The sequence below is a fragment of the Talpa europaea genome (assembly GCF_964194135.1).
Source record: "Talpa europaea genome assembly, chromosome: 8".
Classification (NCBI taxonomy): Eukaryota; Metazoa; Chordata; class Mammalia; order Eulipotyphla; family Talpidae; genus Talpa; species Talpa europaea.
Genome location: NC_140075.1, coordinates 21,203,647 through 21,219,415, shown reverse-complemented (window position 1 = coordinate 21,219,415; position 15,769 = coordinate 21,203,647). Strand labels below are relative to the sequence as shown.

At 44.2% G+C, this 15,769-nt stretch overlaps 2 protein-coding genes across 3 annotated transcripts in view; both read right to left on the bottom strand.

Annotated features, from left to right (window-relative positions):
• The window catches only part of FBXO22 (F-box protein 22), a gene marked incomplete at both ends in the record, with an annotated part of 30,054 nt that extends 21,439 nt beyond the window's left edge, over positions 1-8,615 (bottom strand). The window contains 4 exons of the mRNA XM_084239502.1: positions 2,666-2,761; positions 3,590-3,677; positions 8,119-8,257; positions 8,479-8,615. Of these exons, the coding sequence (XP_084095628.1) occupies positions 2,666-2,761; positions 3,590-3,677; positions 8,119-8,257; positions 8,479-8,615 (460 nt within the window). The remainder of the gene's footprint in view (positions 1-2,665; positions 2,762-3,589; positions 3,678-8,118; positions 8,258-8,478) is intronic.
• A 6,630-nt stretch (positions 8,616-15,245) lies between these two features.
• Positions 15,246-15,769, bottom strand: part of UBE2Q2 (ubiquitin conjugating enzyme E2 Q2) — a gene marked incomplete at both ends in the record, with an annotated part of 59,044 nt that continues 58,520 nt past the window's right edge. For both annotated transcript variants that reach the window (XM_084240861.1, XM_084240862.1), the window contains one exon: positions 15,246-15,277. In XM_084240861.1, coding sequence (XP_084096987.1) covers positions 15,246-15,277 — 32 coding nt within the window. The remainder of the gene's footprint in view (positions 15,278-15,769) is intronic.

The following is a 15,769-nucleotide window of genomic DNA, read 5'->3' as shown; positions in this document are numbered from 1 at the left end:
ATACAGTGAAAAATGATATACAGTGATGGGGTAAATGAATACTTAATGGGGTTGGGAGTTGATAGAGGAAGAGATGAAACATAACATTTATCCCTATTCATTTCTAAAACACTTAAAATCCTTTGTGCTTTTTTTTTAATTTTTATTTTATTTTATATATTTTTTACATTTTTCATTTTTGCATAATGCGTGCATTTTCATCTTGGTTACATTCCCCATACAATGCCCACCCCCCTTATTTTGACCGTAATCCCTCCTACCCACCCCCCCACCCCGTACTGTGTCTCTGGTTTATAGTTGCTCATTGATTTTTACTTTATTATAATTATTCTTTTTCCTGGTCCCTTATTTAGGTTTTCTAAATTCCTGCTATGAGTGAGACCATCCAGTATTTTTCTTTTTCTGGCTTATTTCGCTGAGCATGATCCCTTCCAGCTCCATCCATGTTGCTGCAAATGGCATGAGTTTATCTTTTTTGATTGCTGAGTAATATGCCACTGTGTACATGTACCACATCTTCTTGATCCAGTCATCTATTTTTGGGCATTTGGGTTGTTTCCATAGCTTAACTATTGTAAACAGTGCTGCTATAAACATAGGGGTGCAGGTGCCCTTCTGAATTAATGTTTCTGTGTCCTTTGGGTAAACACCTAGGAGTGGAATTGCTGGATCATATGGAAGCTCCAGCTTTAGCAGGTTGAGGAATCTCCACACAGCTTTCCATAGTGGAAAGTTTGTTCACTAAATGGTGCTGGGAGAAATGGGTCGCTACATGCCAAAGAATGAAGTTTGACTACGACCTCACACCATGCACAAAAACCAGCTCAAAATGGACTAAAGAATTAGACGTAATATGTGAAACCATAAAATATATAGAAGGAAATACAGGCGAAACACGACATGCACCTCAGTAACATCTTTAAAGACACATCACTCAACTCAGTGATAGTGTAGGCAAAGATAAACAGCTGGGACTACATCAAATTAAAGAGCTTCATACAGCAAAAGAGACAGTAACCAAAACAAAGAGACACCCCACCGACTGGGAGAAAATTTTTGCACACAACACTAATGATAAAAGGCTGATCACAAAAATCTACAAAGAGTTGAAGAGTGTCAACCTTTGTGCTTTATTGCACAACAAAACCTAAATTCAGACCAAAAGTCTCTCAGCAAAGACTAAAAATGCCAATTATAGTGTACTACTGAGTGCAACAAAGAAGACAATAGTAGTGAACATTTACTGTTTATGTATATCCCTATTTTAAAACTTTACATGTATTAATTCATTTAACCCTCATCACCCTTAGATGGGGAAACTGAAGGAGTTGTAAGAGGAATGTGAGGAACAACATCTGAGAGTGAGTGGCACTCATAGCCAACGCAATGGTAGAAGGCAATTTGTGAACTCTACCCCATGATGGGCTGAGGCAGCTTTTGACTATTTCTCCTACAGATGGGAAATACAGATAGGGTGGGCCTGGAACTTTGGCAGTTGTACTGTTGGTAAGGAAGGGGTCTTCAGCTTGGACCCAGCTCTTTGCTTAGTGGGCACTACTTGGGATAGGACAGAGAGCATCTGGCTATGTGCCAGACATTTTTTTTTTTTTAAAGATTTACTTTATTTATCCCTACAAAAGCATGGCCAGAGGGGCGGGGGTAGGAGTGAGAAGATTCACCAGAGACAGAGTGGGGAGCAGAACAGTCAGACTGACTGAAATACAATGCTGAGGGGAGTAGTGGGTGAGACAGGAGAGGTCTGCTGTGCCATGTGGGTTAGCTCCCTGGCCAGGGATTGAACTCATGGTGCAGTGGCTGCCGACAGCTTCATAATGCTGAGACTTAACCCCCCTGTGCCACCAGGGAGGCCCCCCTATAAATATTTTCTGACTCACTCTCTTAGCCGTCCCTTTTCACATTCTCTATGTAAATAAATCCTGTTGTTGGTCCTCCCATGTGTTCATTTTTGAGTGCTGTCCTCCTGAAGTAGAAAGTATGAGCGTAAGGACACGCCCAGTCCCTGGGAGTTTGTCTTGCTTCACTATGAGGTTTAAGTACCTTGCCCAAAGTCATATAGACACTACACTAAATGGTATAGGTGGGATCCCAATTCACGTTTCTGAACCATAGCACCATGCCTACTGCAATAGTCTCTCCCCCATTAGCTACAGAAAATAAAAAACAATACAAATCAGCAAAAATTCACCATCAGCAATCAAACTTGGAGAAGGATATGATTACATGCCATGACCTTCAAAAGTTTATAGCAGAACATAAGTCTCCTAGCACGGTATACTATAGCTCCACACCCCAGCCCTGCACTGTCATACCCACCAGAAACCACAGTACTTGAACTTACAATAGGGAGAGAGCTCATTACTGCTTTCTAGTTTGGGGACAGAATGTGACCTTTTTCCTCTTGTGAATGGCTCCTGAGAAATGCACTGCATTTGGTTTATACAGACAGGCCTGTGATTTGCTATATTAAGCACAATAACCTAAAGGACATTAATGTTAGTCAAATATAATACCATAATACAATACCATTTTATTGCATTTTGGATGACCAAAATATAAATGTGCTTTCAGCTACAAACAATTACCTATCTATAGGACCCCAACCAATGCAAGGCAAGAAATCACCAGATTGGTATTTTTCTCTTACCTACAATTCCCGGGGTCACAATCCCAAGGACTTGACATTGTTTTGGGAATAGTTTCTCAAGGGCAAATGCTGTTTCCATAGTAGTTCTTTTCCTTGCTGTAATAATACAGTAGCAAAATTATTAACTGTCAGTCATCTATCTACTGTTAAATATCATCCACATTTCAAATTTGATGATGTGAAAATAAAAGCAAATACTGAATAATGTTTAAGTCCTTTTAAGCCAAAAAACTTTACAAAAATGTCTAAAAACTGATGAAAACAAGTATTTTTCCAGTTTGGTCTGTTTCATATTTTAAATTTGAACTTTGGTATCAGCAGTCTTCTACTTTGTTCAGACATTGTCTTTGCCTCAATGATGTCAAATTTAACAGAAGCATCTAAATTGAGACTTACTATACTGTATCTTTCTGCTCAGCTGACAGCACAGCAGGATGACTTTTTCACTGCATAAATTGTCATCTGGCTTCAAATCAGACCATGGTTATCCAATACCAAAGTCTAGACTTGGGTCACAATGTGCCATGGCTTCCTCTTAGCAAGTCAAGAATACACAGTATCTTCAGATAACTTTGGTAAATGGATCCCTGCCCCAACATAAACAATGAAAGGCTTTAACAGTCAAAGGTATACATCCTGTTTTGATAATAGAAAGTGTCTAGAAGCTCAAAGTATTTCAAAATAAGAAAAACACCTTCGTACACAACTTGTTTCGATTGTACTAGGTTTAAAAATCAATCTTTGAAGCAAAAAAGGCTCTTTAAGGTTGAAAGGCAACATATTCAAGCATTTCTCCAGAGAGCAGGCCCAGTGTCTCAGAAGGTCAGTAACTTTCAGGAGTAATCAATATTTTAACTTTGCAAGAAGGTACAGGAGGAGAACAAAACACAACCCCAAAACCCCCAAATTTCTTTTGATATTCACCTCTCTTGTGGCCACGACACTCTTCCAGACTAATGAAAGTTTCTGAATCAGCCATGTAAAGAACTGTCCGTGGTAAGATGAGAACATTCTGCAAAGAAAAAAACTGAAATTGACTAACATGAATTTGAGTGCTCTGTACCAAACTGCTGTTGTTCCCTCACCCTCACCCCCCGCCCCCGTCCCTCCGCCCCGCTTCAGGTCAATGTTTGCATTGAGTCCATTTCTGTTTCACTCATCCTCTTTCATTTTCAGCTCATTTATCTACTGTGCATCTATTATTTTTTCAAGTCAAACTCATTCCATCCTGACTCAAGAAGTTCATTTCAAAGTAAAAATTTGAACTGTTAAGCAAAAACATTAAGTACCAGCAAAGGATGCCACTGGCTTTATCTGCACAGGCATCACAGTAACAAAAACATTGCATCAGCAGAGGGAACATACATTCCTCTTTCACTGAGAGCCAATTAAATACTGAGGCCTTTACCAACTTGTCTCTTATGGGGACCCTTCGCTTACTATTCCTGTCCTCCGCCTCCCACAGTTTTATATGTGTTCTCCTGTCATTCGGCTTTTTTTCTTTTTTAAAGATTGATTTATTTATGCATACAAGAGCTGGGGTACAAGCCAGAAGTGTGTGTGTGGGTGTGTGTATGTGACAGGACTCCCCAGAAACAGAATGGGGAGCAGAACAGGAAGATCTACTGAAATACACTGTTGAGGGGAGCAGCGGGCGAGACAGAAGTCTGCTGCACCATGTGGGTGAGCTCCCCGGATGGGGATCAAACTCCTGCTGCAGTGGCTGTGGATAGCATCATAGTGCTGCGTCTTAACCAGGAAGGCCCCATTCAGCTTTCTTCCCCACACCTGAAGTAAGATTGTTTCCTTCAACAACCCAAATATAGATGACTGGATCAAGAAGATGTGGTACATATATACCATGGAATATTACTCAGCATTCAAAAAAGATAAACACATGCAATTTGCAGCAACATGGATGGCGCTGGAAGGGATCATGCTCAGCGAAATAAGCCAAAAAGAAAAAGAAAAATACCGGATGGTCTCACTCATAGCAGGAATCTAGAAAACTTAAATAAGGGACCAGGAAAATGAATAACTATAAGAAAGTGAAAATCAAAATCAACAAAAAACTATGAACCAGAGACACTTTTAGAGGGGCGGGGGCGGGAACGGAGGGATTGGGGTCAGAATGGGGGGGCTGCAATTGTATGGGGAATATAACAATAAAATTTATATATAAAAAAAAAAAGATTGTTTCCTTCAAGTGACAGCTTACATGCCGCCTATTCTACAAACTTCTTCCTAGACTACCTCAGCACTTCCATCTCAGATGCAACATCCCTCACATTCCTGTCATTTGCACCTTAACCACCCAAACTGATTCAGACTTGTTTTCCACCACACTTCTCATTGCACAAATAAGTTGCAAAACAGTTGAACTGAATATAGAGGATAAATGTATTTTTCCTTCTAAACTAATTTTTACGATGAGAATAAAATGTAGTATTTAACATATAGCAAAACCTCAATGCTGATTTTAAAAAGTGTTGGTACACTGCAATTTGGGGTACTGTTAAGATGTTTCACAGTAAATTCCATTTAGGCAAACTTGTAAAAGATACGGAGACACAATCCTGTGGTGACCTCCTGGCTGGATAAAACATAGAGGTACCTTCCTAGGTCCACAGAGCATTAGAGTCATTTGGTTGCCAACATTTAGAATTCCACAAAATATTCACATAAGGTGGATTTCCACATTCACTTTCAAAAACTAGACATCTGCATTCCTCAACTGTAGCTACAAAGATCAACACTCTGGCTTGCCAGGGTCCTTATCATCTATGACCTTACACTGAGCTGCTTGACCCCCTTAAGGTACAACCTAACCTTGGAGTCATTTGAGTTTGTGATGCCTGATGTACATACAAAGAGAATTTGAGATTAATGTCTTAACAGCGACTCTGCCATTAACAAGCAGAATAACCCTTAGAAGTCTGAAGGCCTTAGCTTTCCTAAAGATTGAAGTCTAGCTCCAAAGGCTTATTTTTTCTCTTTTTCTGGTACTCACTGGAAAGCAATTGTTGAATTCTCATTCCTCATTCTCACCAGAGGCAGTGACACTGACAAAATCCTCAACATTAAATGTTTTCAAGGCACAATGTAAAACTAGAATTTTGTTCCATTATTCTAAGAAGCTCCAAACAGCAAGATGTTTTATAAAAAGTTTAGTAGACTTTAAGCTATTTCTAATAAAAAAGTTAAAATCAACTGTCTTTATGGCTATAAAAGTATCATGTCCATCTGATAACTTGTTAAATAAAAAGAAAACAGCACATATGATTTGGACAGTATTCCCATGTTTTTGTCTCTTCAGTCTAGAGCTTATTTGTTACAATGCATAAACTTTTTTTTTTGAAGATTTATTTATTTATTCATATAAGAACTGGGGTACAGGCCAGAACACGGGAGGGTGACAGAATTCACCAGAGACAGAGTGGGAAGCAGAACAAGCAGACGGACCAAAAGCACTGCTGAAGGGAGCAGCGGGCGAGACAGGAGAGGCCTACCATGCCATGTGGGAATCTCCCAGGCCGTTGGGGAATCAAACCTGTGCTGCTGAAGCTGTAGACAGCTTCGCAGCATGGCACTCAACCCGCTGTGCCACAGGGGAGGCCCACAATGCCTAAACTTTTTAAGGGTATTACTAGGTGAATTTTAATGACAGTAATAATAGAGTATTTAATGTTACTGAAAGTATATTCCTAGTATTGCAAGTAATGTCAGATACATTATCTTATTAACCCTTCAAACAACAATATATAAGGATGTAACAGGAATTTTTCATTTTAAGATAGATTACATTGAACACAATTTCACAGTCTGTTTTAGTCACTTATTAATCAACATTTTCTCTACTGTTAATGCACCTTGTAGTTTATCATTTAATGACTTCATTTACTAGGTAAACATCAGGTCAGTTTTTTCTTACTACAAATGATGCGCCAAAGAAAATTTCTATGGAAGTCTTTGCTTGCATTTTGAATTTTTCCAACAACAAACTTTTGGGAAAAGACTGAGCAGGGCTGGGGCCAATGTGCCAAGAAGAGTTTTCTGCAAGCCTGTCTCTGGATACTAGTCACTTTGGCTCCAAGTCCCAGAGCCCAGACAGGTTAAGAAGAAAAGAAAACCCACATAAGGAAGTGGGGAAACAATTACCCAACGGGGCAATCATCTTAAAGGTTATCTAAATATATTAAGGATGACAAGAACCAGGGTTCTCACTGTCCAAAGGGGAGGCATAGACATGAATTGAATCCTATGTGGATTGGAATTGGATGCATCTGCATCAATTCATGAATTTCCATATATAAGCATATATAGTTGTCAATGTGTGTATGTGTATGTAAACATGTACACACACATAATGCACATATAAGTTTACGAAGGTTACCTCTCAGCTTGTCACCTGATTGCACTTTGAAGGAACAAACCTTAAGACCAATGAGTTAGGCCCATCTTGACTTCCAAATACCACTCTCCACTAAGAGGAACCAGAGTTCCTTGGAAAAACTGCTGATTGCAGGAGTGCAACAGGCAAAACATAAAATAGGCTTAGAACATCTTGTGTTGGAAAGCAAGGAAGGGATCAAAGAAGACTGAGTCTCAGCTAAAAGATACTGAAGTCAGATGAAGGAACGCCCATTAGTCAAATTTGGGACATCTGAGCAACTGATACTAACGTGTTACAACCCACTGAGTAAGAGACTAAGAGTCCACAGATATGATAAATGAATAAACCGAAACAGGACATTTTACTCAGCTTCAAATTATCTCCTCACAAAATTCAGCGGAAATTTTGTAATTACAGTGGGGAAAAAGCAAGCGACATCTAGCGGACGCCGCTTTCCTCAACGGTGCCGTGCCCAAGGAGGAGACTCCGGGAGATGGCAGGGCCGAGGGCGCCGGGGAGGAGCGGGCATTTCTTCTCAGAGTTTCGCCAGATACACGCGAACCCAACCTCAGAAACGAGAGACACGGCCAGACTGATGGGTGCTGGGAAAACAACTGGCCTGTCATTGACATTCTTGTCCCAACTGTGAAAATCAAAGCTCGAGAAACTCCTCCAGATCAAACATCGAGGAAACGGGGCGGAATCCAAACACGCTTCTAAACGGCCTCTCGCGGCTGTGGAGACGGCGCGGGGCAGCAGGCGAGGCCCGGGCAGGCCGCAGGGCACGTGCCCCGCGCGTCCCACTCAACGGTCCCGTCAGGGCGGCGCCGCCGCTGCTGGGGGCGCCCGCCGAGCCGGGGCCGCGGGGAGAGGCCGGGCCGGGCCGGGCGAGGCGTCTCTCTCAGCGCGGCCGCTCGGGCCCGGCCGCCTCTCCCGAGAGGACGGCGCAGGCGAGAGCGCGGCGGCGGCAGGCGCCCCTGAGGCAGCAGGCCCGGCGCGCCCCTGACGGTCCCCCCGGCCCGCGCCCGCCGCCCCCCGCCCCGGCCCCGGCCCCACTCGCCTGCAGCTCGTCCTCCGCGGCGCGCAGCAGCCCGTGCTCGTCCCGGCGGCCCCGCCCGGCGGCGCCCGCGGAGATCCAGGCCACGCGGCGCCGGGCCCGCAGCGCTCGGCGCGCGCACTCGCTCCACAGGCGGCTCACGCTGCGGACGCAGACACGGTTGCGGCGCCGCCCGCCCGCCCGCCCGCCCGGCGGACCCGGGAGACCCGGGGAAGGGCCTGGGGGAACCCGGGGAGGGGGAGGGGGGCCGGGGCGCGCGGGAGGCGGCCGCGGGGGGCACGTCCCTGAGGCGCGCGGGGGTCCCCCGTCCACCCCGCCCGCCGCCCACCCCGCCCGCCGCCCGCCGCCGCCGCCGCGCCTCACCCGGCCGCCCGCAGCAGCGCCTGGGCGGGCAGGAAGGCCAGCACGCGCTCCACCACCTCCGCCAGGTGCCCCAGCACGAAGGCGCCCCGCGCGTCCGCGGGGGAGGCGCCGCGGGGGCCGCCGCCGGCAGGGTCCATCCTGCAGCCCCGCGGGCGCGCGGGCGGCTCGGCGCGGGAGGCGGCCTGGAAGCGCCCGCTCTGGGAGGCCGGCCCGGAAGCGCCCGCCCGGGAAGGGCCCGGCCCGGAAGCGCCCGCCCGGAAGCGCCCGCCCTGGAAGGGCCCGGCCCGGAAGCGCCCGCCCGGGAAGGGCCCGGCCCGGAAGCGCCGACGCCTCCTGCGCGCGCCCGGCCCTGGAAACGCTGCCGGGGCGCCGGTGTGTCCGGTCCCTCGGCAGGAAACGCCCGGGCGCGTCCGCGTCAGACCCTGCTTTGCCGCGTCGCCCGCCGTCGGGCGGAGCCCAGCGCTTCCGCCTCTGAGATCGTGGCCTCGCGGTGGGGAACGCGGTCGCGGGCGGCCCCCGGCGCGGCGGGAGGTGCCCGCCTCGGCGCCCCCGCGTCTGCTCCGAAGGGCTCCGCGTGCGGAGTGGGCGAGACGCTGTCCCGGGAGGCCGTGGCGGCAGGTCCCTGCGACGGCGATGCTTGAGGGGGCACCCAAATAACACCTCAGTTAATTTAAATTAGGGAAAAAAATCTTAAAAAAAAAAAAGAAACAGTGTGTGGGACTCATGGTTTTTGAAAGAGTGTCGTAGCTTTCGAGGACAGTGTCAAAGGTAGGGGACAGGTCACTCTATGGGGTCGTACCTGCTTGCACAACTGCAAGGCCACCTAGGCCAGGGAACAAGGATGTGTAGTTGACAAACGGCATTTCTAAGGCCGCAAGAGGCCGGCTTGCTCGTCCCAGATAGTGTCCACAGTGTCCAGGAGACCCAAACAAAGGGCTGCTCGTTCAAAACGGCATTGTTCCATCAACAAGGGCTTGGGGCTCTCGGCACACTGGCAAGCAGTGGACCAGGATCAACTCGCAGCGGCAGCTGGAGGTGCTGAGAGGTAGGGGTCTCTGAGATGACACTGCATAGCCCACAGCAGTAGTCTGAAGGCAGGGCTGGCCAGCACTGGGAGCTGGACAGGACAGCAGTGGACGCAACGGTACTGGAAGGCGGTGCTGATGATCCGAAGTGGTGACGGGCTCTCTGAGCCAAACACAGTGCTCGTCACCTGTCTACAGTGCTGGACCACAGTGGCCAGTACTGCCAGTCACCACCAGTCACCAGGAGATGGTGCCAGAATCACCAATGTAAACAGCTCTTTGTGAGTTGTTGGCCTACACCAACAACAAGGACGTCTTTGAGACATGACACTAGGCCAGAGGCCATTGGTGCTCATTTCAGGCAATGTCAGAGGCAAGGCCTGAGGCAGGTGCAGTGGCCAGGGCTCTGCACAGCTCTGCAACTTCTTTCTTTGGAGGTTGGCTGCTGGATGCTGCTTTTATCTGTGGGGATTGGAACAGGATCCTTCTGTTTTTGTCAGAGGACAGGAACAGGATGATCTAAGCAGGCTTCTGCCCTGTCTTATATCCTCTTTTAGGGTCCCCCACCCTGCAAGCCTGATTGGACCATTTTTCAACCCTCAGCAGCTGATTTGGACCATTTAGAACCAATCAGCCTATTGATTTTTCAACCCAATAATTAATAACTTGCTTAAACTTGATTGATTCATTTAGCTCACACCTGATTGGTCCATTCTGTGATCCAGGAGCCAAATATAAAAAGGAAATCTTGGTGCCTCACAGACCTGCCCTGCCCTGACCTTATGGTCTTATGGGGCTGGTGGGCTATGAGGGGCCACAGCCAGAACCAGCCTCAAGTGTGAGGCACTCTGCACCCAGTTGCCCTTTAGTGGGGCTGGGTGTAACAACATAGGGCAGAGCACCTGCAGGAGCACTGCAGATTGGGCTCCACTGGGAGCCAGACTTGTTGACCTGGGATTCCATGGCCTCTTCTGCCTTTGGCTCCAGGGAGTCAAGTTGCTGGAGCTGTCCCAGTGGGGCCTCATGCTCCTCCCTGCAGCCTGAACTAGGGACTGCGGGGCTAATTGTTGCCTTCTAAGCCAGAGCTTGCTCCAGCACAGGGCAACCTTGCCTCTGTAGCCCCAGAGGGGCTGCATGTCCTGGGGTGGCATGGAGGGGGAAACACTGCTGCCCCCCATCACTGCTGGCCACTGCTTGTGGCCTGAGCCACAATGGGGTCACTGGTGATGGGCGGTAAAATACCCATCACCAGCTGCTGCTTGCACTGCCCACAAACAGTTTCTGGGGGTGGTGCCAGAGCCTAAAGGGGTGGGGGGGGCATATGGTGACCAAATCTGGCTAGCATTAGGTGGGCCATCAAGCTCGACCCACTTAAATGGGCTTTCGTGTACCATCCTGCAGCCTCCTACTACAGGGCAGCCTCAGTACTGCCCAGTGGCAGCGCTCTGGGTGGCCGCTGGAAACACTGCAGGAGACTTAGGGCCTCCAGGACACAAACCCAGCTGGCACAGGGAAGGGCCTGCTCAAGGCAGCATGCTCCAGGCAGCTGATGGGAACTCCCAACTCCTGCCACTGCTGTTGCTTTTGGATCCAAGCACAGACCAGTTGCTGGGGCAGCAGGTGGGAAACCACTGCTGCCAATTAGCCTCAAGACACTGCTGTCCCAGCTGCAGAGTACGCGAAAGTCAGTCATGGTTCCAGTTTCACTTTCATCATGAATGTTAATGCATGACAGCAACCTTTAATGCTCTGAATATGCAAAACAGCATATATAGCACCTTATGTTGCTGTGAAAGCGTACCTCAAAGTACACTAGTTCCCTGTCAGGAATATCAGGTGGTTTTGGTATGTTCTGAGTCTTCACCTCAGGTCTACTGAGTCTAAAATGGAGGGGTGAGAGAAGTGTTCTGAGTTTTAATATTCTCGTGATTTAAGATTTCCTGTGATTCTAAAGCAAGCTCACAGCTGTCACTGTTGTATCCCCACCTAATACTCTGTTTTTCCTGTGGCTTCCTTGCTAAAACTCTGATTTGATCCCCATCTGGAGGGTCAACTTGATTCGTCTTAAACCAAAGCAGTGGGCTGCAAACATTTTGGCCTCAGGACTCTTTACACTCAAATATTGACAAACCCAATTTGTTTCTGTAGATTATGTATGTGAATATTAACATTTACATGTGAATATTTATGTATGTAAAGTTATAATATTTAACATTAATTCACTTAAACCCATTAACAAAGTAACATTTTTAAAAAATATTTTATTTTATATAATTCTTACATCTTTTTTCATCTTTGCACAATGTATGCATTTTCATTTTGGTTATATTCCCCATACAATCCCCTTATTTTGACCCCAATCCCTCCTCTCCCTGCTGCCCCGCCCCACCCCCCCTGGTAGTGTGTCTCTGGTTTATAGTTGCTTGTTGATTCTGATTTTTTTCTTTATTATAGTAAGTCTTTTTCCTGGTCCCTTTTTTAGGTTTTCTAAATTCATGCTATGAGTGAGACCATCCGGTATTTTTCCTTCTCTTTCTTACTTATTTCGCTGAGCATGATCCCTTCTAGCTCCATCCATGTTGCTGCAAACTGCATTTTATCTTTTTTGATTGCTGAGTAATATTCCATTGTGTATGTATACCACATCTTCTTGATCCAGTCATCTATTTTTGGGCATTTGGGTTGTTTCCATAGCTTAGCTATTGTAAATAGTGCTGCTACAAACATAGGGGTGCAAGTGCCGTTTGGAATTACTGTTTCAGTGTCCTTTGGGTAAATACCTAGGAGTGGAATTGCTGGATCATGTGGAAGCTCTATGTTTAGTAGGTCCAGAAATCTCCTCACAGCTCTCCATAGTGGTTGGACCAATTTGCACTCCCACCAACAGTGCAGGAGAGTTCCTTTTTCTCCACATCCTCGCCAACATTTGTTGTTGCTAGTTTTTTTAATATGTGCCATTCTCACTGGTGTGAGAGGGTATCTCATTGATTTGAATTTCCCTGATTACAAGTGATTTTGCACATTTTTTCATATGCCTGTTGGCCATTTGCATTTCCTCTTTGGAGAAGTTTCTTTTTAGCTCATCTGCCCAATTTTTGTTTTTCTTTGTTTTTGTTGAGTCTCATCAGCTCTTTGTAGATTTTTGTGGTCGTCCTTTATCATTAGTGTTGTGTGAAAAAATGTTCTCCCATTCGATGGAGTTTCTCCTTGTTTCTGTTATTGTCTCTTTTGCTGTGCAGAAGTTCATTAACTTCATGTAGTCCCAGCTGTTTATTTGCCTTCACTATCACTGCTAACAAAGTAACATTTTTGTGAAAAATAACTCCTCCCTCCCCAGTGAATAGTGTGGCATTGCTTTATATTTTGCAAATCTAATTTCTGGCTTCATAGAAGACAGCTAGTTTTGCTTCTGAACTCAGTCTGTTGTAACATCAAATCATGTAGTCTGGAAAATAATTATAAAGTAAAATTTGTGAACATGAGAGCAAAAATGGCAATTTTTTGTGTAATGAAAATGGTTTGACCTTGAAAACCTATTTAAAAGTGTCTCAGAGGTTCAGCGCACCCTGAATATTATATGCTAGAACCACTGATCCAAACTAATCATTATGGTTTCATTAGCTTAGGGTTGGACACAGGTCCCAGTTCTACAAGGAAAAGGGTTCTGAGATTGCCTCACATCCTAAGGAGACACTACATGATAGGGCCATACATTTGCACTGAATAAAATGGCTGCACATCCAGACACAACTGTCAATCAAAAGATGAAATGAACAGAAATATCTCAAAGCAGAGCACAGCCCTGATATACTGTGCCTGGGGTTATCTACCTCTGGACTTCTTGTAAGTGAGATAAACTGACAATTGTGCATAAAAAGACTATGGGTCTGCTGAGTGGGAGAAAAATTATTGTAACTGCAGGACCAAGAGGGCAGCCTTGAAGAATAAAGCCCTTGGATTTACAGTAAAGAATGAGTAGGGGGGAGAGGGCAGAGGTTGAGGAAACCTGAGTGTACACGCCATTTATGGGTTCTCTGGCTTTCTCATGTTCAATCGGAATGGATTTTCCTCTCAAGCCTCTTCACCATGTATACATCATGATGAACAATTCTATTCCAGAAACTCAACTGAACCTACAGATACCTGGAACAGAGTATCTTTTATGAAGAAAAACAACAAAGTTTTTAAAATGGTCTTTATTCATAAAATTGATGCAAGTTTACAAAATTTACTGTACATTGCCAAATAAATCTGCACTGAAATAGAGAAAAAAAAAAAAACAACAGAAGGCATACCAAACTTGTAGCTATCTATCTGCTAGCCACCGGGATATTAAAGAATTCAATAATGTATTCAAGAGTTAGCCTTAGGTTTAAGGAACTTTAACGCTTTAAAGATTTTTGCCTTGTCACTTGTTCTCTGAGCAACTGGCAATCAGAACTTTACACAAATGAAACCAAGTGAACAAGGATGACAGAAAATCTTTTCTACTGTCCTCTTAGCCAAAATAGAATAAAAAGAAATTAAACACAATAATGCAGCAACAAGTCTCTCAGATGTGATAAGTTAAAAACTGAATCTTAAACAAATGCATAAGAAACACTTTTGAACTTTATAATTGGTTTGTGCAGAAAAATGTGCTTTTGGATTTCTTTTTAAAAGTGCTTAATAACTAGAGTTTACTTTTAAACTGGGTATATTAAAAAGTCTATTATCAATCAGACAGGACTGATTCAGGTAAGGCAATAAAATGGAAAGCACACTTATTTGAGTCAGATTTTATAAAATAATTAATGTAAGTGGAATTCCTATTAGTCTTGTGATGTAAAAGCCATTGTTAAGACTATAGCAAAATTTTTAAGAGTTCCAAATTAGATTTTTTTTTTTGGACTTAATGGTGCAGATTTTTTTTCCCAATGAGTCAATGCCAATCATTTTATGAGTTTTATTGGTTTACAAATGATTGCAACACCCCGATAATAAAATGGGTACATAAAACGACTTAGTTTTTAAAATAATTTCAAGCTCTGTACTGCAGCTCTTTTTCATAAGAAATATTGAACCAACAAGAAGCAGACTCAGCCCAGCAAGACTCTGATGCTCCAGTGGAAATGACTAATTACACGCTTTAATTGGCATAGCCTTGCTTTGATTTGCCCAAAATGTATTCAATTCAGTTAAGAGCATATTTTCAGGAAACAGTCCATATTTTCATGTCATAAAAAAAGTTTAATGAGTAGGTTTCCTGTCATTATTTTGACAATATCATAAAGTGATTTTAACCTGAAAAAGTTAACTGTGATTTAGAAGACCTTAAATTTTCTAAACCAATATTAAACATCAATTAAATTTTTATTGGCTCTAAATGGGACACTACATTGCAAGTCCTCGTAATGCATAAGCTCAATACAGAAAAGGTACCCTAAAGTTGCAGTAACTTGATGCTCACTTGCCTGCTTCACAGGTCTCACTTTTCAAGACAGATGATAAGGAGTGAGTATAGCCAGTATATGTCTTTGTCAGGGAGAATACAGTAAAGGCCCCATTGCTCAGTCTGAGATAGTCCTAAAATGAGCAAAATGAAAAGACTGCAACTTATACTGGATGTCAGTGGGCAATTATCCACTAAAATTTCTATTAGCTAACATCTTCGGTATTGCTAATGTAGGGCCACTCAAAGCTGCATGTTGGAAAGAATTTCTTTAAAGCAACATTGGTCCAAACATACATCAGTTAACACATTTAGCCATCTTCCTTTGGAGGAGTGTACCAGCCTGAAATAGAATGGGGAAAAAAAAAAGTTAAAATACTTATTCTTAAATCAACTCTAGAAATGCCATTTTAATTATGGCTACTTTCTCCACTTATAATTTTAAATCAACTGTGGAAAAACTTATACTTGGTAAGTTACACTGGTAACAGTAATTTTGATATGTTCATGACAAATTTTCTATGAATAAATTATATTTGCATTTTCAATATTAGAATTCTGTATTAATGGCATTTCTAAGTAAAGATAAAAGTGTGGAACATTAGACTATAAACTAGGTTTTCTTCCATTTCAATTCTGTATTTGAAAACAGACCTCACTGAAAATAACTATCCTGCAAACAAAATCCTGGCATTTTTAAAATAAGATGACAATTTTGAATTATTACATAATGACGTAATTTCACCATTGAGGAAGGTATTTCAGCAGCTATAGTGATTTAAGTAGTGATGATGCCTATGATCAGTTAGTAATACAAGCCAAACTAGAATCTACC